We start from the raw sequence: 21,209 nt of genomic DNA, 5'->3' as shown, positions 1-21,209 counted from the left end.
CTCAGGAATTCTGGGAGTTGAAGTCCATCAGTCATGAAGGGGCCATAGTTCCCCATGCTGGCTCAGGAATTCTGGGAGTTGAAGTCCACAAGTCATGAAGGGGGCCATAGTTCCCCCATGCTGGCTCAGGAATTCTGGGAGTTCAAGTCCACCAGTCATAAAAGAGCCAAGGTTGCCTACCCCTGGCCTAAGGAGTCATCACGTGACTGGCCCTGATTTTTGCGACTTTTGTTGTTGTTGCAGTCATTAAGGGAATCAGTGCAGTCGTTAAATGAATCACGTATTCGTTAAACGAATCTGGCCTCCCTCATTGACTTGACTTTACTGACTCACTGTCAGAAGGTCACAAAAGGGGATCGTACAACCCCTGGGATGCTACAACCGTCATAAACGTGAGTCAGTTGCCAAGCGTCTGGATTTTGACCGCGGCAACGGTCGTAAGTGTGGAAAGCGGTCATAAGTCAGACACTGAACAGTCACTAAACGAACTGTTGAAAGCCGAGGACTGCCTGTGTAATGGGGAAGCTGGCTCTGGCATCCAGAATCTAACCACATCTGTCAGAAATGGTGTAGTCGGGTCTCCTGCTTGGGCGGGAGGAGGGGGCTGGACTAGATGATCTACAAGGTCCCTTCCCACTCTGTTACGATGTGATGATTTTTTAAAATGCTTTTTTGGGGGGTGTCCAGGATCTGCTGAAGCACACGCCGACCGATCACCCCGATTACCCGCTGCTACAGGACGCCCTTCGGATTTCCCAGAATTTCCTCTCCAGCATCAACGAGGACATTGATCCTCGCAGAACGGCCGTCACTACCCCGAAAGGAGAGGCAAGTAGGCCGTTGTGTGATATCAGGCGTGAGGCCTTTTGGGGTTCCTAAAAAGGCAGACTCTCTCTCTAGATCAGAATGGGATCCCAACCAATAGTCAGCAATGAATCCTTTCCAAGCAGATTCTAGGTGGAGGTTGCCAGGATTTCAAGATACACTGCCCCTGTGCCTGGAGGCTCTATCAAGAGTCAAGAAACGCATTCACGCAATCAGGATGAGTGCAGTGCCTCAAGAAGGAATCGACACAGCTGTTGTAGGATTCTGAGGCTGTGTGTGAACATTTGTCGTTTTTCAAAAATCGTTTTTGATAACGATTATTGATTTATGATTGATTCATTCATTAAATTTGTTTGCCACCCATCTCATTTTGAAGCGACTCTGGGCAGCTTATAGCATCAGTTACCGTGAGGTAAGATGGGCGGCCTGTAAAATTTGTATATATCTATATCTATATATCTATATCTATATCATATCTATTTATCATCGTTCTCTCTATTTGTCTATTTACCTTTTATATAAAATGTATATGTACGGTGTATATATTTTTATATTAAAAAATTATAAAATTTTACCAGCCGCCCATTTTACCTCAAGGCAACTTTATATACTGAATTCTTTCTGATGATTTTAAAGAATCATTATCTCTATCTCTATCTATCGATGTATCTATCTATCTATCATCTATCTATCTATGCTTTAAAATCATCAGAAATAAATCAAGGTTACCTTGAGGTAAATTTAATAGATAGACAGACAGACAGACAGACAGACATAATGATAGGTAGACAGACAGACAGACATAATGGACAGACATAATGATATATAGATAAACAGACAGACATAATGATAGTTAGGCAGACAGACATGCTGACTGACTAATAGATAGATAAATACATAGATAGATAGACTAATAGATAGATAGACAGACAGACTAATAAGTAGATGATAGATAAATAGATACATAGATAGATACATAGACTAATAGATAGATAGATAGATAGATAGATAGATAGATAGATAGATAGATAGACAGATAGAAAGACAGACACTGACTATAATAAATAGATAAATAGATGACAGATAGATGATAGATAGATAGATAGATAGATAGATAGATAGATAGATAGATAGATAGATAGATAGATAGATAGATAGATAGATAGAGCATTAAAATAATCAGAAATAGATATCCCTAACCCAACCAAATGATGATGGAATGAAAGTAAAAAATCATGTTTTTACAACAAATGGTTTGTAATTTTGTGTTTTGTATTTTAACATTGGAGTTCTGTTTGATTGTTATACGCTGCTCAGAATCGCTTTGAAACAAAATGGAGGGCTATATAAATTTGATTGAGGGATTTAGGAAATCAATTTGATGCCTGTAGCAACCTCTCCATTGCTGCGAAGTACGAATCGGTGCCTTTGTGTGATTCAACGTAGATTTAAATCCTGATTTCACAGGCCCAGGCGAGCTTTCTGCCTATCCTTGGCATTCAGATATCCCAGTTTCCCAGTTAGCCTCTGAGCATGCCGTTTGGAGCGGGCCCTATCCTGTCCTATAGGAAAAGCCATGGTGCCTTCCTAGAGTTATGAGGTTGTTTTTTGTTTTATTTTTTAACCGTTCTTCCTCCTTTGCAGAACCGCCAGCTGGTCAAGGATGGTTTCTTGGTTGAGGTGGCGGAGGGGTCTCGCAAGCTGCGCCACGTTTTCCTCTTTACGGACGTTTTGCTCTGCGCCAAGTTGAAGAAGACGGGCGTCGGGTGAGGCTTGGGGGAAGAGGGTGGGCTGCGGAGAAGCCATGCGGACAAGAGACCATGCGGGAAAATGATTAAAGCAGAATTTCCTAACCTTGGCCACTTTAGACAGGAAGGACTTTAACTCCCAGGATTCTGGGAATTGAAGTCCTCACATCTTAAAGTGGCCCAATTGGAAAAATACTGGATTAGATTGGAGAATAGAATAGAATAGAATAGAATAGAATAGAATAGAATAGAATAGAATAGAATAGAATAGAATCTTTATTGCGAATAGAATAGAAAAGAATATATTCTATTCCTGTTCTATTCCTATTCTATTTTCTATTATTTTCTATTATTTTCTATTATTTTCTATATTGAAAATAATAGAAAATAGAATAGGAATAGAATAGAATAGAATAGAATCTTTATTACGAATAGAATAGAATAGAATAGAATCTTTATTGCAAATAGAATAGAATATATTCTATTTCTATTCTATTTTCTATTATTTTCTATTATTTTCTATAGAAAATAATAGAAAATAGAATAGAATAGAATAGAATCTTTATTACGAATAGAATAGAATATATTCTATTCTATTCTATTCCTATTCTATTTTTTATTATTTTCTATTATTTTCTATATTCAATATAGAATATAGAAAATAATAGAAAATAGAATAGGAATAGAATCGAATAGGATGGAATAGAATAGAATAGGAAATAGAATAGAATAAGGAAAAAGAATAGAATATAGAATAGAATAGAAAATAGAATGGAATAGAACAGAACAGAATAGAATAGAATAATATTAAAATAGAATATAGAATAGAATCATATTAGAATAGAATAGAATGGAATGGAATGGAATAGAATAGAATCAGAATAGAATAGAATCAGTAGAATAGAATAGAATAGAATAGAATAGAATAGAATGTACAATAATAGAATAGAATGGAATAGGATAGGATAGGATAGAATTAGTAGTCAGCTGTATAAAAAAGGATTTCCCTGTCCATGTGGTTTGGATAAAAGATAAGTGCAGGTTGAATCTTGGTGGCTCCTTGGATTTTTCTTGGCCCACAATATGGAAGTGAGTACTCTGGGAATCTCCTGGTGGTCTCCCATCCACGACCTATTGGCTGTATTGTCCTACTCTGCCGTTCTTGGGCTGGGCCAGACCATTCTAGAGCCAGTTCAGGCTGAGCTTGGTCTTCCCTCCGCAGAAAACATCAGCAATACGAGTGCAAGTGGTACATCCCGTTGGCCGAGCTGGTCTTCCCCTCCTTGGAAGAGTCTGACCTGTGTCCGCACGTCCAGGCCATGCCTGACCACGACCTGGAAGACATGAAAATAAAGATTTCCTCGATGAAGAGCGAAGTGCTGAAGGAGGTCGGTAGATTCGCTTAACGGCAGACTGCATGTTTCACTTAAGGACAGCTGCTGGCTTTAGTTTGTTGGACTATCAGATTCCAAGATGCTGTCATGGGTTAAAGGGGTAGGGGGGTGTCAGTCCTTCAAGGGAGATCAGGTCACAAAATAACCCCCTCTTCAAATACCAGGATAAACACCCGCTGAATAAGTGTACTCCTCGGCTTACGACCACAGCTGAGCCCAAAATTTAAGCGCAACAGATGTTAAGTCGACTTTCGTTCCATTTTACGACCTTTCCTGCTCTGTTTTATGACCTTTCCTGACACCGTGGTTGTTAGAAACACGGTCGTGAAGCGAAACTGGCCTCCCCCCGTCGACTTTATTTGTCAGAAGGTCACAAAAGGGAACTACACCGTGACCGTCATAAGTATGAGTCAGTTGCCGAGTGCCTGAATTTTGATGACGTGACTACAAGGATGCTGCAATGGTGGTTAAGTGTGAAAAACAGCCACAAGTTACCTTTTTCGGTGCCGTTGTAACTTTGCACGGTCACTAAGCGAATAGTTGCTACTTGAGGACTATCTGTACAAGGATGCCACTTAATTGATAGAAGAATAAACAGAATCTTGAACACTTGACCGTATTTCCTCATCTTATTCTCTTTGATACATTAGAGAATCAAGAAAGGACCATCTTGAGTTTCTTTCTCACGCGGCCTTGTTTTCCTGGGCGCAGTTCAGGTTTCCCTAAGGGCAGTGGTGGGATTCAAATTCCTGAACAACCGGTTCTCTTATTGGATGCAGGCCTGGACCTCCGAGGCCTAGAACGGACTTCCAGAAGTGGCATCCATGCACTTCCAGCTGGCCATTCTAGGCCTGGGAGCCTCCTCCAGGCCTCCCAGGCCTAGAACGGATTTCCGGAAGTGGCATCCATGCACTTCTGGCGGGCCATTCTAGGCCCGGGAGGCCTCCTATAGGCCTCCGGGGCCTAGAACGGATTTCCAGAAGTGGCATCCATGCATTTCTGGCAGGCCGTTCTAGGCCTGGAAGGCCGCCTCCAGGCCTCCGAGGCCTAGAATGGACTTCCGGAAGTGGCATCCACGCACTTCTGGTGGGCCGTTCTAGGCCTGGGAGGCCTCCTCCAGGCCGCCGAGGCCTAGAACGGACTTCTGGAAGTGGCATCCATGCACTTCTGGCGGGCCGTTCTAGGCCTCAGAGGCCTCTTCCAGAGCTTTGAGGCCTAGAATGGACTTCCGGAAGTGGCATCCATGCACTTCTGGTGGGCCGTTCTAGGCCTGAGAGGCCTCCTCCAGGCCTCTGAGGCCTAGAACGGACTTCCGGAAGTGGCATCCATGTACTTCTGGCGGGCCATTCTAGGCCCGGGAAGGCCTAGAACGGATTTCCGGAAGTGGCATCCATGCATTTCTGGCGGGCCGTTCTAGGCCTGGGAGGCCGCCTCCAGGCCTCCGAGGCCTAGAATGGACTTCTGGAAGTGGCATCCACGCACTTCTGGTGGGCCGTTCTAGGCCTGGGAGGCCTCCTCCAGGCCTCCCAGGCCTAGAACAGACTTCTGGAAGCGGTGTTCATTCAGCCGGTTCTCCGAACTCAGGAAAATTTAGCTACCGGTTCTACTGAACCGGTACAAACCGACTGAATCCCACCACTGCTGAAGGGTCATTGCATATAGGCCTTCTCCAAGGTCCTCTCTGTGCAGATACGGAGGAGGGAGCCTCCAGACGCGGGGCGGAGACCTTTTGGCCAAGGGTCCAGCTGGGAAGTTTGGTTCAGCTGTCCTAAGTCCTCTTCTTCCTCCTCTTCTTCCTCCGCAGAAGGCCAATAAAGGCCAGAGCCGAGCCATGGAGCGCCTGAAGAAGAAAATGTTTGACAACGAGTTTTGGCTGCTGCTCAACTCGCCCTCCATCCCCTTGCGCATCCACAACCGCAACGGCAAGGTAGGAATTGGGGATGAGAAGGGGTGAACATCTGGAGCAGGCAGGGTTTCAGCTCCTTGGGGAGAAAGTGCATTTCCCATGGATCCCCTGAGGCTTTCTGGGGCTCACCAATTTGCAAAAGTCAACCGAGGCTGCGGGTTGTTTGGGAACTCGGTGGTTTTCTTGGGGACGTTTCAGGACCCAGCTAGGGAACATCATCAGAGTTAGTAGGGAGTGGGGTTTGTGGAGTGGAGGAGAAGAAGGAGGGGAAGAGGAGAAGGGTGGTAGGAGAAGGAGGACTGTGGGCTCCTTGGTGCCCTCTGAGCTTGGCAGTTTTCTTGCAGACGTTTCATGATCCAGCTAGGTAATATCATCAGAGTTAGTAGGGAGTGTAGTTTGTGGAGTGGAGAAGAAGAAGGGGAAGAGAAAAAGGGGGGGGGAGGAGGAGGAGGAGGAGGGAGGGAGGGAGAGAAGAGTAGTAGTAGTAGTAGGAGGACTGTGGGGTCCTTGGTGCTCTCTGAGCTTGGTGGTTTTCTTGCAAATATTTCAGTACCCAACTAGGGAACATCATCAGAGTTAGAAGGGAATGGGGTACATGGAGTGGAGGAGAAGAAGAAGGGGAAGAGGAGAAGAAGGGAGGGGGAGGAAGAGGAGGGAGAGAGGGAGGAGGAAGGAGGAGGAGGAGGACTTGTGGGGTCCTTGGTGCTCACTGAGCTTGGCGGTTTTCTTGGGGACGTTTCATGACCCAGCTAGGGAACATCATCAGAGTTAGAAGGGAAGGGGGTATGTGGAGTGGAGGAGAAGAAGAAGGGGAAGAGGAGCAGAAGGGGGGAGGAGGAGGAAGAGGAAGGGAGGGAGGAGGAAGGAGGAGGAGGAGGAGGACGCGGACTGTGGGGTCCTTGGTGCTCTCTGAGCTTGGTGGTTTTCTTGCAGACGTTTCAGGACCCAACTAGATGATATCATCAGAATTAGTAGGGAGTGGGGTTTGTGGAGTGGAGGAGAAGAAGGGGAAGAGGGGAAGAAGGGTGGGAGGGGGAGGAGGAGGAGGGGTGGGAGGAGGAGGAGGAGGAAGAAAAGGACTGTGGGGTCCTTGGTGCTCTCTGAGCTTGGTGGTTTTCTTGCAGACGTTTCAGGACCCAGCTAGGGAACATCATCAGTCCTGGAAGGGAGGGGCGTCCAACAGAGGAATGTCGTCTGTGGTGCTCTTATGAGATTGGTTGTTTGGTTACTGATGTTTCACGACCCAACTAGGTAACATTATCAGTGCTAGAAGGGAGTGTGGGGTTTGTTCTCTTTTATGTACAGCAGCTTGCCCTGTCAGTGTGGGTAGGCGTGTTTTCTTCTTGGTGGTTCCTTGCTTCCTTGTTTAGATAAGATAAGATAATATAATAATATAATAATAATAAAGTTGGAAGGGACCTTGGAGGTCATCTAGTCCAACCCCCTGCTCAGGCAGGAAACCCTATACCATTTCGGACAAATGGCTGTCCAGTCTCTTCTTCAAAACTTCCAGTGTTGGAGCATTCACCGCTTCTGGAGGCAGGTGGTTCCACTGGTTAATTGTTCTAACTGTCAGGAATTTTCTCCTTAGTTCTAGGTTGCTTCTCTCCTGGATGAGTTTCCATCCGTTGCTTCTTGTCCTGCCTTCAGGTGCTTTGGAGAATAGCTTGACTCCCTCTTCTTTGGGGCAGCCCCTGAGATATTGGAACACTGCTATCAAGATAAGATAAGATAAGATAAGATGATAAGATAAGATAAGATAAGATAAGATAAGATAAGATAAGATAAGATAAGATAAGATAAGATAAGATAAGATAGATAAGATAAGATAAGATAAGATAAGATAAGATAAGATAAGATAAGATAAGATAACCTTTATTGTCATTTTTTTACTCTGGGCACAACGGCACACATTGAAAATGAAATTTAGTTGCCCGCTCTCAAAGTGAACCACACACATGACACACACCTGTTGGTTTGTCTGAGCTGGTCCTTCCTTGATTGGGATAATGGTTTACTGCTTGATTGTTGGTCCAGAGTTAATCTTTGCTTATCTGGGCGTTGTGGGTTGCTGGCGAGGGGCTTTTAGGGTCTCAGGTAGCAGCTGAGAAACAGCAGCTGCCTTCTGCCTATGCCAGGGGTAGGCAACCTTGGCTCTTTTATGACTCGTGGACTTCAACTCCCAGAATTCCTCAGCCAGCCATGCTGAGGGGAAAGGGAGAGGTTTCCATGCTGAGCCATGCCGGCTCAGGAATTCTGGGAGTTGAAGTCCACCAGTCATGAAGGGAGCCATAGTTCCCCCATGCTGGCTCAGGAATTCTGGGAGTTGAAGTCCAACAGTCATAAAGGGGCCATAGTTCTCCATGCTGGCTCAGGAATTCTGGGAGTTGAAGTCCACCAGTCATGAAGGAAGCCATAGTTTCCCCCACGCTGGCTGAGGAATTCTGGGAGTTGAAGTCCACCAGTCATGAAGGAAGCCATAGTTTCCCCCACGCTGGCTGAGGAATTCTGGGAGTTGAAGTCCACCAGTCATGAAGGGACCATAGTTCCCATGTGCTGGCTCAGGAATTCTGGGAGTTGAAGTCCATCAGTCATGAAGGGGGCCATAGTTCCCCCATGCTGGCTCAGGAATTCTGGGAGCTGAAGTCCACAAGTCATAAAAGAGCCAAGATGGCCTACCCCTGGCCTAGACCTACCTGTATAGGAAATAGCAGTATAATTCCCTCAGATCGACATCACTCCCATTGCAATTGTGGATGCCAAAATTAATTCCTAAAAACATTAAAAGTTACTCATGTTATTTTACTCTTCTCACTTGAAATCCAGTCAGATCTTAGACCAGGATTTAAAGAACAAATCTCAGAATAGGTTTCTGCATAGGTATAGTATAGGTCAGGGATAAGCAACCTGGGCTCTTTTATGACTGGTGGACTTCAACTCCCAGAATTCCTGAGCCAGCCACGCTGAGGGGAAAGGGAGAGGTTTCCAAGCTGAGCCAGGCTGGCTCAGGAATTCTGGGAGTTGAAGTCCACGAGTCATAAAGGGGCCATAGTTCCCTCATGCTGGCTCAGGAATTGTGGGAGTTGAAGTCCATGAGTCATAAAGGGGGCCATAGTTTCCCTACCCCTGGCCTATGCGCTTTGTTCATCTGGGCTGGTTGTCTTCTTTTGCAGAGGGGTCTCCAGGGTGTTGGACAGAGAAAGGGGCCCTCAGCCCTAGACCCCTCCTCAAATCTGTCACTTCTTTCTCTGAATTATAAGAGGAACTTCCTTTATGCACTGATGACGTTACCTAGTTGGGTCATGAAAGGTCTGCAAGAAAGGAGTCGAGCTCAGAGAGCACCAAAGACCCCATAGTTCTCCTCCTCCTCCTCCCCTCCCTACCTCCTCCTCCTTCAGCCCTTCTTCTCCTCTTCCCCTTCTTCTCCTCCTCCTCTTCCTCCTCCTGCTCTTCCTTCTCCTCCCGTTCCTCCTCCTCCCCTCCTTTTCTCCTCTCGCCCTTCTCCTCCTCTTCCCTTCTTTTCCTCTTCTCCTTCTTCTCCTCCTCTTCCTCCTCCTGCTCCTCCTTCTCCTCCCCCTCCCCTCCCTTCCTCCTCCTCCCGCCCTTCTCCTCTTCGCCTACTCCCTCCTCCTGCTCCTCCTTCTCCTCCCCCTCCATTCCTCCTCCTCCCAGCCTTCTCCTCCTCTTCCTCCTTCTCCTCCTCCCCTTCCTTTTCATCCTCCCACCCTTCTCCTCTTCCTTTCTTCTCCTCTTCTCCTTCTTCTCCTCCTCCTTCTCCTCCCCCTCCCCTCCCTCCCTTCTTCCTCCTCCCGCCCTTCTCCTCTTCCCCTTCTTCTCCTCCTCCTGCTCCTCCTTCTCTCCCCCTCCATTCCTCCTCCTCCCACCCTTCTTCTCCTCTGTCCCTCCTCCTCCTCCACTCTACAAACCCCCCTCCCTTCCAGCACTGATGATGTTACCTACTTCAGGAACGAAACGTCTGCAAGGAAACCACCCCGCTCGGAGAGCACCAAGGACCCCCACAGATCCCCCTAGGAGATTGCCAGACCCCTTTTACAAAGCCCCTTTCCCCGCTCTCTCTTGTCTCCCTAGAGCTACCTATTCCTTCTGTCCTCGGACTACGAGCGGTCGGAGTGGAGGGAGGCGATCCAGAAACTGCAGAAGAAAGGTAAGCCGTGTTGCGGATCGAACACCTGAGTCCCCCCGAGGACCATCTTGGTTTTTCAGCCGGTGGTCTATGAAACGAGAAGTTCTTGGGGTGGAACCGAGGGGCAGGGCTTCCTGCCAAAGCTCAAGAGCCCCCCCTATGATTCCCCAAAAATATTATTTCCCCCATTTTCTGTGGGTGAGGCTGATCTTTGAGTCACAGGATGTAGGACAGTGATGGCGAACCTTTTAGAGACCGAGTGCCCAAACTGCAACCCAAAACCCACTTATGCATCGTCGAGTGCCGGGTGGGTGTGGCCCATTGGGTGGGTGTGGCCCATTGGGTGGGCGTGGCTGCAGTGGTAACGGCAGACTGGGTGGGACTAAAAAGTTCAATCAATCAATTCCAACTTTGCAAGATCTTTTTTTTCCCGTGAGAAGTTGAAATTGACTGATTGATTGAACCTTTTTTTTTTTGCACATGGCGGCGGAGGCCTAAAGCGAAAAGGTTTTATAAAAGCTAGCTGAAGGCCTAGGACTGGGGTGATGGCGCGTGTGACCACAGAGAGGGCTCTGAGTGCCACCTCTGGCACCCGTGCCGTAGGTTCGCCACCACTGATGTAGGAGAAGGAATGGCAGAAGCTGTGGGTGGAGTCAAAGGAAGAATCAGCCTAGAACCCCTATGTAGCCACCAGTGGACCAGCCTTCCTTGAGTGCTGTTGACCCTTAACTAACTAAGCGGATGCTGGCTATTAGCTGAGAATATTCATGTGTGCAGTAGGCTCTACTGCAATACATCCATTTAAGTGGACCTGGTGTTTTGTGCCTGACAAGGATGGAAAATGGGAAAGGGAAAAAGAGGGAGGGAGGGAGGGAGGCAGGGAAAGAGAAAGAAGGGAGGGAGGGAGGAGAAAGGCTGAAAAAGGAAGGGAGAGGGAGGGAAGGAAAGAAGAAGGGAGGGAGGACGGAAGAAAGGAGAAAGGCTGAAAAAGGGAGGAAAGGAGGGAGGGAGGAGAAAGAAGGCTGAAAAAGGAAGAAAGGGAGGGGGAGGGAGGGAAGGAAGAAGGGAGGGAGGACGGAAGGAGAGAGAAGGCTGAAAAAGGGAGGAAGGGAGAGGGAGGGAGGGAAGGAAGAAGGGAAGGAGTGAGAAAGAAGGGAGGGAAGGAGGGAGGGAGGGAGGGAGAAAAAGGAAGGGAGGAGGGCGGGAGGGAGGGAAGGAAGGAGAGAAAGAAAGCTGAAAAAGGAAGGGAGGGGGAGGGAGGGAGAAAGGAAGGGAGGGAGGGAGGAAGGAAGGAAGGCTGAAAAAGGGAGGGAGGGAAGAAGGAAGGAAGGAAGGAAGGAAGGAGAAAAGGCTGAAAAAGAAAGGAAGGGAGGAGGAGAAAGAAGGGAGGGTGGAAGAGAGAAAAAGGAAGGGAGGAGGGAGGGAGGGAGGAAGGATAAAGAAGGCTGAAAAAGAAAGGAAGGAGGGAGGGAGGGAGGGAGGGAAGGAAGAGAAAGAAGGCTGAAAAAGAGGAAGGAAGGAAAGGAAGGAACAAAAGATGAAAGGGAAAAATGTGAAGAAAAGAAGTGCAGGATAAGGAGTGGCAGAATCTAGGGGCGGAGTCAAGAAAGGCTTCACCCTAGAATCTCTACGTAGCCACAAGTGAAGGAAGTCCATCCTCCCTTGAGGGCATTGACCCTATCTAACTCCAAGCAGATGCTCATTGTCAGTTGAGAAGATCCCCTGCGCAAGAGGCTTGTAGCAGCAACTCGGTTTAATTGGACCTTCTCGCCTGACTTTAATCTTCTCAACTCTTGGTGTAAGCCCCTGCTCTCAGTTCGATAAGGCTCCGCGGCATTCAAGGAGGGCTGGGCTGAGTTTGCTTGTGGCTACGCAGGGATTGTAGGCTTCTTCCTCTTTTGACTCCACCCCCAGTCCTTCTCCGACAAAGGGTGCTTCTGTAGAGCCAGCTTTCCGTCGCATCCTTGTGACTGGTGCTGCCATTTTTGCACCCTCGTCTCCCCCAGGCTGCTGCCCTTCTCATCTCTTCCCACAATGACGCCCCCCTCCCTCCCTCCGCTCCCTACCCCCCAGCTAGGAGACTTTCCGTGCTCCTGGCCTTTTGCTAAAGCTTCGCAATTCCCCTTAGATCTCCAGACCTTTGTGCTAAGTTCGGTGGAGCTGCAGTACCTGATGGGATCCTGTTTCAAGTTACGGACGGTGCACAACATCCCTCTGACCAGCAACACGGACGGTGAGTTCGCTTGGCCCCTGGCCCCTTCTGTCACTGGATTGCCACTTGCGCGTTCGGTCGCCGGCTTCCGTTTGCGACCAATTGCACCCTCCCACAGTCATTTAGAAAGAGTGCAGAGAAGAGCAACAAAGATGATTAGGGGACTGGAGGCTAAAACATACAAGGAATTGGGGTTGCTGGAATTGGGTATGTCTAGTTTAATGAAGAGAAGGACCAGGGGGGACAGGATAGCAGCCTTCCAGTATCTCAGGGGCTGCCCCAAAGAAGAGGGAGTCCAGCTATTCTCCAAAGCGCCTGAAGGCAGGACAAGAAGCAACAGATGGAAACTAACCAAGGAGAGAAGCAACTTAGAACTAAGGAGAAACTTCCTAACAGTTAGAACAATTAACCAGTGGAACAACCTGCCTCCAGAAGCTTTGAATGCGCCAAAACTGGAAGTTTTTAAGAAGAGACTGGACAGCCATTTGTCTGAAATGATATAGGGTTTCTTGCCTGATCAGGGGGTTGGACTAGATGACCTCCAAGGTCCCTTCCAGCTTTATTTATTTATTTATTTTTAATAATAATAATAATAATAATAATAATAATAATAATAATAATAATAATAATAATAATAATAATAATATGTGAACCTTAGTCAACTGAACATTCAAATTGACTGGCGCTGATGGTTGACACAGGTTGTTGTTATTGTTATTATTAATAATAATAATAATATTACTACTACTACTACTACTACTACTACTACTAGCTGCTGGACTTCACAGAGACTCTGGGTGTCTTATAATTAAAACAAATAAGAAAAAAACAACACACACACAGGTGGGATTCAGCCGGTTCGCACCACTTCGGCAGAACCGGTAGCTAATTTTTTGTTGCCCAGCCCCAGAACGGACTTCTGGAAGTGGCATCCACACACAAAACCGGTTGTTCATCTATTTGAATCCCACCACTGGATACACAGGTAGTCCTTGACTTATAATTCATTTAGTAGCCATTCAAAGTTACAACGGCACGAAAAAAGTGAGTTGTGATCGTTTTTCAGACTTAACGACCGTCGCCACATTCCCCACAGTTACGTGATCAAAAATTCGGACGCTTGGCAACTGACTCGTATTTACAACGGTCGCAGCGTCCTGGGGGGGGGAATGTCACATGATCCCCTTTTGCGACCTGCAAGTGATTCCCTTAACAACTGCAGCGAGAAAGGTCGTAAACTGGGGCAAAACTCACTCGTTAACAATTGTCCCGCTTAGTGATGGAAATGGGCTTAAGTCGTGGTCATAAGTCGAGGACGGTACCTCTATTCTGAATTTTACATTCATACAAGTTTCAAGGGTTTCCTGCCTGAGCGGGGGGTTGGGCTAGATGACCTCCAAGGTCACCTCCAACTTTTTATTGTTGTTGTTGTTGTTGTTGTTGTTGTTACTATTATTAAGCTCCAATTTTCAGATTTGTCCTTTTCCTACCACTAGGTGGCGGTATGCTTGCAAAGAGATGCTTTGCAAACTGTTCGGGGGGGGGGGGATAAGATTTTTTTTCTTTTTTCGTTTTTTGAAGCGTGGGAGGCCACAAAACAGCTTTTTTTGTTTTGTTTTGTTTTGTTTTTCCAAGTCATTACTTAATACTTGGAGTTGTTAAGCCATAAGTTGCTTGGGAAAAGTGGTGGCTAATTAAGACACTTTTTAAGCTCGTTAAAATGATTCCTAGAGACCTCTCAGTGATTCACCCAGGGCACGCGGCAAAAAAACCCCGGTTCCTAAAAACCAGCCTGTGGGGAACAAAGCCCGGTGGGGGCTCCTTCCTACTCGTGACCTCCAAATTAGTGGCTTCTCTGCTTTTTGCAAGCACAGCAGCCCCTTTAATTAACAGGATCCTGTGTGCAATCTGGTGAATCTCACTTTTTAGTGTGATGTTTCCCTTCCTAGCGCATTGTTTAGGTTGCAGTTGAGCAAATGAAATAAAAGCCATTTGTCATTCGCTATTTTTTTGTACATTTTATATATATATATATATATATATATATATTGGATGTGCGATGGTTGTTAGTTTCTTTTTTCTTTTTCTTTTTTTTTCTGTAGAGGTAGGTCCTGCGGTTCTAAGTCATGGACTAACTGTATGTCAACTTTTTTTTTTAATGCAAATATTACAGCAAGGACAGCAATGCCTGTACAGGTAGTCCTGGAGTTACGACCACAAAATGTCTGCTAAATGAGACATTTAGAATAGAATAGAATAGAATAGAATAGAATGGAATATGGAATATGGAATATGGAATATGGAATGGAATATGGAATGGAATAGAATAGAATGGAATGGAATGGAATGGAATATGGAATGGAATGGAATATGGAATGGAATGGAATATGGAATGGAATAGAATATGGAATAGAATAGAATGGAATGGAATAGAATAGAATAGAATAGAATAGAATATGGAATGGAATAGAATATGGAATAAAATATGGAATAGAATAGAATAGAATAGAATAGAATATGGAATAAAATATGGAATAGAATAGAATAGAATAGAATAGAATAGAATATATAAAACAGAAAGAATAGAACAGAACAGAACAGAATAGAGCTGGAAGGGACCTTGGAGGTATTCTAGTCCAGCCCCTGCTCAAGCAGGAGGACCTATACCAGTCTCTTTAATTTGTTAAAGTGAATTTTCCTCCATTTTACAACCTTGCTCGCCACAGCAGTTAAACGAATCCTTGTTAAGGGAATCCGGCTCTCCCCCCCCCCGTTGACTTTGCTTGTCAGAAGGTCGCAAAAGGGGAAATCACGTGACACCCCCGGGGATGTAGCGACCGTCGTAAATAGGAGTCAGTTGCCGAGCGGCTGATTTTTTTAACCCCGTGAGTATGGGGATGCTGCAATGGTCGTAAGTGTGAAAAACGGTCGTCACTCACTTTTTCCCAGTGATGCTGTGACTTTGAACAGTCACTAAAACAGGGATCTTCCAACTCGGCCCTTTTATGACTTGTGGACTTCGACTCCCAGAATTCCTCAGCCAGGCACGCTGGCTGGGGAATTCTGGGAGTTGAAGTCCACAAGCAGGGGTCTTCCTGGCTGAAGAATTCTGGGAGTTGAAGTCCACAAGTCACAAAAGGGCCAAGTTGGAAGACCCCAGCTTCTAAAAGAACCATTGTTAAGTCGAGGATCACCTGTATTTTCTTTTTTAACTTTGAAAATAAAATGAAAATTTGGGAGACAAAAAAATAAAGGCACATAAATAGCTCTCCCTCTCCACTTCCTCCTCCGCAGATGACAAACCTTTAGGAATGTGCGGCTTTTTGCACGTGATCGTCCACTCGGTCAAGGGCTTCAAGCAATCTGCCAGTAAGTGCCAAACGGATTTCGTAGATCCATTGGATTATTTTTATGCATCTTTCCTGTGGCTTCCCCTCTCCAGTGCCTGGTAGGGTATGATTTGACCCAGCTGCAGATTCACCAAGGGAGGGCCTGGGGGGGGTCAGGCGAACTCCCTATGGTGGGGTCACTTTGCAAGGGGCAGATATGGGTCTAAATCCATCCTCCCCTCCTCCTCCCCTCTTCCCTTCTAGCACTGATGATGTTCCCCAGTTGGGTGATGAAATGTCTGCAAAAAAAAAAGCAAGCTCAGAGAGCATCAGAGACCCCCACAGTCCTCTTTCTTCTCCTCCTTCACCTCCTCCTCCTCCTCTTCCTCCTCCTCCCACCAATCCTCCTCCTCCTCCTCTTCCTCTTCCTCCTCCCCCTCCTACTCCTTGCTCTTTCCCCACAAATCCCTCTCCCTTTGAACACTGGTGATGTTACCTAGTTGGGTATTGAAACATCTGCAAGGAAACCACCCAGCTCAGACAGCACCAAGGATTCAACAGTCTTCTTCCTCTTCCTCTTCTTCCTCCCGTTCTCCTTCCTCCTCCATCCCCTCCTCCTCCTTTGCTCATTCTCCACAAATCCCTCTCCCTTCTACCACTGGTGACATCACCTAGTTGGGCCATGAAACATCTGTAAGAAAACCACCCAGCTCAAAAACCACCAAGGATCCCACAGTCGTCGTCGTCGTCGTCGTCGTTGTCGTCGTCGTCGTCGTCGTCGTCGTCGTCGTCGTCGTCGTCGTCGTCCTCCTCCTCCTCCTCCTCCTCCTCCTCCTCCTCCTCCTCCTTCTCCTCCTCCCTTCTAGCATTGATAATGTTCCCTAGTTGGGTCATGAAATGTCTGCAAGAAAACCACCCACCCACAGTAGTCCTCCTCCACCTCCTCCTCCTCCTCCACCATTCTTCAGACCCCACTCCTTTCTAGCATTGATGATGTTACCTAGTTGGGCAGTGAAACGTCTGCAAGAAAACCTCTAAGCTCGAAGAGCAATAAGGACCCCTCACTTCAACCCTGAGCTGCAAATATTCTCCTTTAAGAGTGAAGCTTACCTGGCCTGACGGATTTGCCCAAATCCTTCCCGCTGCCCCCTCCTCAATTCCCCATCATGATTGCTTTTGCTTCCTAGATAGGCAGATCTTGGAATCAGCAACCAGTTTTGATAGAGGGTCACGTTGGTGATGAGTGGCTGTTAATAGACCACCCTCCAAAGTCTTCTTTCGAGTCAGGAGCTGAATCTCATCTCTTAGAGCAGTTGTATTCGGCCTTGACATCTTTAAAATGGGTGGACTTCCACTCCCAGAATCCCTCAGTCAGTATGTTTTAAGAGGGGGGGACTTCCACTCCCAGAATCCCCCAGTCAGTATGTTTTAAGAGGGGGGGACTTCCACTCCCAGAATCCCCCAGTCAGTATGTTTTAAGAGGGGGGGACTTCCACTCCCAGAATCCCCCAGTCAGTATGTTTTAAGAAGGGTGGACTTCAACTCCCAGAATTCCCCAGCCAGCATGCTTTAAGAGGGGGGACTTCCACTCCCAGAATCCCCCAGTCAGTATGTTTTAAGAGGGGTGGGCTTCCACTCCCAGAATCCCCCAGCCAGCATGCTTTAAGAGGGGTGGATTTCCACTCCCAGAATCCCCCAGCCAGCCAGGCTTTAAGAGGGGTGGGCTTCCACTCCCAGAGTTCCCCAGCCAGCCTGCTTTAAGAGGGGTGGGCTTCCATTCCCAGAATCCCCCAGCCAGCCTGCTTTAAGAGGGGTGGGCTTCCACTCCCAGAATCCCCCAGCCAGCATGCTTTAAGAGGGGTGGGCTTCCATTCCCAGAATCCCCCAGCCAGCCTGCTTTAAGAGGGGTGGACTTCCACTCCCAGAGTTCCCCAGCCAGCCAAGGTTAGGAAACACTGGGCTGAGGGATGAATTTTAAGAGCTTCCCCCCCCTTGAAATATAAAACTGATTTCCTATTTTTCTTCCCGATGTTCTTAGACCTCTACTGCAGCCTTGAAGTGGATTCCTTTGGGTACTTTGTCAGCAAAGCCAAAACACGAGTGTTCCGGGACACAACGGAGCCGCAGTGGAACGAGGTAAGCCATCTGCCATGCAGATTTTGGCCACTTCACATGACCCTGGGACACTGTGACCGTCATAAGTATGAATCAGTTGCCAAGAATCTGAATGTAAATCACAAGACCCTGGAGAGGCTGCAACATTCCAGCTGACTGGTGCTTCTTCTGGGCTCAGCAGAAGCGCCAGGATCAGCACTGAGCTCCAGCTGGATCCTGGCACTGATCCTGGCGCTTCCACTGAGCCCTGACAGCCCCGAAGAAGCGCCGATCAGCTGGAAAGCGGCACTAATCCTGGGGCTTCCGCTGAGCCCTGACAGCCCTGCAGCTCCAGCCGTCTCTCGCTGAGGCTTGTGCGGTGCTGCCACTGGTTCAGCTCAGCAGTGTTCCAATATCTCAGGGACTGCCCCAAAGAAGAGGGAGTCAAGCTATTTTCCAAAGCGCCTGAAGGAGCAACGGGTGGAAGCTAACCAAAGAGAGAAGCAACCTAGAACTAAGGAGAAACTTCCTGACAGTTAGAACAGTTAACCAGTGGAACAACCTGCCTCCAGAAGCGGTGAATGATCCAACACTGGAAGTTTTTAAGAAGAAACTGGACAGCCGTTTGTCCGAAATGGTATAGGGTTTCCTGCCTGAGCAGGGGGTTGGACTAGATGACCTCCAAGGTCCCTTCCAACGTTATCATTATTATTATTATTATTCCCCTCCCCCACTACTTTTCTAGGATGGTCACGTACCACCTGCCCGGTGCCAATATACCACAGGTGGTACCCGTACCACTGGTTGAAAAGCCCTGGACTAGATGACCTCCAAGGTCCCTTCCAACTTTATTATTGTTGCTGTTGTTATTATTACTACTACTACTACTACTTTTCTTGCTCTCGCTCTCTCTGCCTTTGCTGTTTCCATAAATTTCCTCCCTGTTTGACTCTGCAGGAGTTTGAGATAGAGCTGGAAGGCTCCCAGTATCTGCGCATTCTCTGCTACGAGAAATGTTACGACAAGACCAAGCTGAACAAAGACAACAATGAAATTGTCGACCGGATCGTGGGCAAGTGGCAGGTCCAGGTGCGGAGGCCGTGGCACGCGGGGCAGCGAGGGGAGGGGAAAAAAGTGTCTGTTTTCAGGAACCTTTTTCACAGCGGAATCAGAGGGAGAAGAAGGCATTGGGTTGCATCTCCTCGCAAGTAGAAAGCTAGCTTGTCAAGAAAAGGGATGGAGCCACTTTGATTCCTTGCTTGCATTTGGCAGGGGAGCTGAGCCATCAATCTGCAAATCAGAGCAATGTCTCTCAACCTTTCCCACTTACAGACAGGAGGATTTCCACTCCCAGAATCCCCCAGCCAGCATGTGTTAAGAGGGGTGGACTTCCACTCCCAGAATCCACCACCCAGCATGCTTTAAGAGGGGAGGACTTCCACTCCCAGAATCCCCCAGCCAAGATGCTTTAAGAGGGGGGACTTCCACTCCCAGAATCCCCCAGCCAGCCTCCTTTAAGAGGGGAGGACTTCCACTCCCAGAATCCCCCAGCCAGCATTCTTTAAGAGGGTGGACTTCCACTCCCAGAATCCCCCAGCCAGCATGCTTTAAGAGGGTGGACTTCCACTCCCAGAATACCCCAGCCAGCCTGCTTTAAGAGGGTGGACTTCCACTCCCAGAATACCCCAGCCAGCCATGCTTTAAGAGGGGTGGACTCCAACTCCCAGAATCCCCCAGCCAGCATGCTGTGATGGACTTAAGTGAACGTGAGCCAGATTGAGGAATACTACATTAGAGTCTTTTTGAAGGAGATTGAGAGAGGCTGTGTCCCTCGCACCGTGAGATATGAATTTGATAAATATGAATTTGATAAGTATGAATTTGATAAATATATAGAATACACATTTAAGACCAAAAAGGGAAAAAAGAGGAAATATTCACCAGTCCTTCATGCAAAGAGCTATTTTCATTTCATCCTCCAAACAGAAAAAAGGTTTCCTTCCCAATAAAAGGGGGGGGGGGCATCTAAGACTCTCGCTGGCCTTTTCCAAACGAAACCGCCGTACTACAACGATTGTGGGATTTGTCGCTTCGAAAGAGAAACGGGCATTACAGGGAGTCCTCGACTTACCGTCGCAAAGCAAGGGCGGTCATTAAGGAAGCTTGCTCCCGATTTTATGGCCCTTTTTGCCATGGATGTTAAGCGAATCGCTGTGGGTTGTTAAGTGAACCAGACGGTCATTAAGCGAATCTGACTTCCAATATTGACTTCGCCTGTCGGAAGCCGGCCGAGAAGGTCACAAATGACGATCAGATGACCCTGGAACACTGCAACCATCCTAAATGCATGCTGGTCGCTGATGTGGAGAGGGTCGTAAGGGCGAGGACTCGTCATATAGGTCACTTTTTTCCGTGGCGTTGTAACTTGCAACGGTCCCTAAATGAAGTTTGTAAGTCGAGGAATACCTGGAGCCTGGTTCGGAGGCCTCCTTCCCCGTGTTTTCCTGCTGATTTTTCCTCTGACTTTCTCTCTCTCCCCCTCCTCGCTTTTATATTTGACAGTAATTCCAAATATTTTATGTTTGATTCAATTTAAGAGGGAGGGAGGAACTCTTGAAGGCCCCAATCGACTGGTTTATTTCCCAGTAAGAGGCATAAATCACGTGCAGCTCAGAAAGAGTCAAAAGGTTTTGATGGAGCGTGTCGCTTTTTCGTGTTGTTGTTGTGAGGTGGGACCTGTTTGCTATTGGCATCGTACGCTGGGACTGGCAAGAGTTGTGAGCAAAGAAAGTAAAATAGAAGAGAATGTTGGCAATTCAGGGGTGAACTGTGGGGGTCCTGGGTGCTCTCTGAGCTTGGGGGTTTTCTTGCGGACGTCTCATGACCCAACTAGCTAACATCATCAGTGTTGGGAGGAGGAGGAGGAAGAGGAGGATTGTGGGGTCCTTGATGCTCTCTGAGCTTGGATGTTTTCTTGCAGACGTTTCGTGACCCAACTAGGTAACATCATCAGTGCTAGAAGGGAGGAGGAGGAGGATTGTGGGGTCCTTGGTGCTCTCTGAGCTGGGTGGTTTTCCTGCAGACATTTCATGACCCCACTAGGTAAAATCATCAGTGCTAGAAGGGAGGGGATTTGCAAGGAGGAGTAGGAGGACTGTGGGGGTCCTGGGTGCTCTCTGAGCTTGGGGGTTTTCTTGCGGACGTCTCATGACCCAACTAGCGAACATCATCAGTGCTGGGAGGAGGAAGAGGAAGAGGAGGAGGAGGATTGGGGGGTCCTTGATGCTTCTGAGCTTGGATGTTTTCTTGCAGCCGTTTCGTTACCCAACTAAGTAGCACCATCAGTGCTAAAAGGGAGGAGGGATTGTGGAGTAAAGGAGGAGAAAGGGGGGAGGAGGAAGAAAAGAAAGAGGAGGAGGAGGAGGAGGACTGTGGGGTCCTTGGTGCTCTTTGAGCTTGTTGGTTTTCTTGCGGATGTTTCATGACCCAACTAGGGAACATCATCAGGGCTAGAAAGAAGTGGAGTTTCAGGAGAGGAGGAGGAGGAGGAGGAGGAG

The 21,209-nt window shown here is 47.5% G+C and overlaps 1 protein-coding gene across 1 annotated transcript in view; it reads left to right on the top strand.

Annotated features, from left to right (window-relative positions):
• The window catches only part of ABR (ABR activator of RhoGEF and GTPase), an 86,744-nt gene that overhangs the window by 6,163 nt on the left and 59,372 nt on the right, over positions 1–21,209 (top strand). Inside the window, exons 3-11 of the mRNA XM_015823744.1 lie at positions 688–828; positions 2,470–2,591; positions 3,796–3,961; positions 5,772–5,894; positions 9,963–10,038; positions 12,146–12,250; positions 15,524–15,598; positions 17,597–17,694; positions 18,610–18,741. Of these exons, the coding sequence (XP_015679230.1) occupies positions 688–828; positions 2,470–2,591; positions 3,796–3,961; positions 5,772–5,894; positions 9,963–10,038; positions 12,146–12,250; positions 15,524–15,598; positions 17,597–17,694; positions 18,610–18,741 (1,038 nt within the window). The remainder of the gene's footprint in view (positions 1–687; positions 829–2,469; positions 2,592–3,795; positions 3,962–5,771; positions 5,895–9,962; positions 10,039–12,145; positions 12,251–15,523; positions 15,599–17,596; positions 17,695–18,609; positions 18,742–21,209) is intronic.

This window comes from Protobothrops mucrosquamatus, unplaced genomic scaffold (assembly GCF_001527695.2).
Source record: "Protobothrops mucrosquamatus isolate PMUCROS unplaced genomic scaffold, P.Mucros_1.0 scaffold1973, whole genome shotgun sequence".
Classification (NCBI taxonomy): domain Eukaryota; kingdom Metazoa; phylum Chordata; class Lepidosauria; order Squamata; family Viperidae; genus Protobothrops; species Protobothrops mucrosquamatus.
Note: the sequence above shows the minus strand (reverse complement) of the source record. Positions and strands in the feature narration are given on the sequence as shown.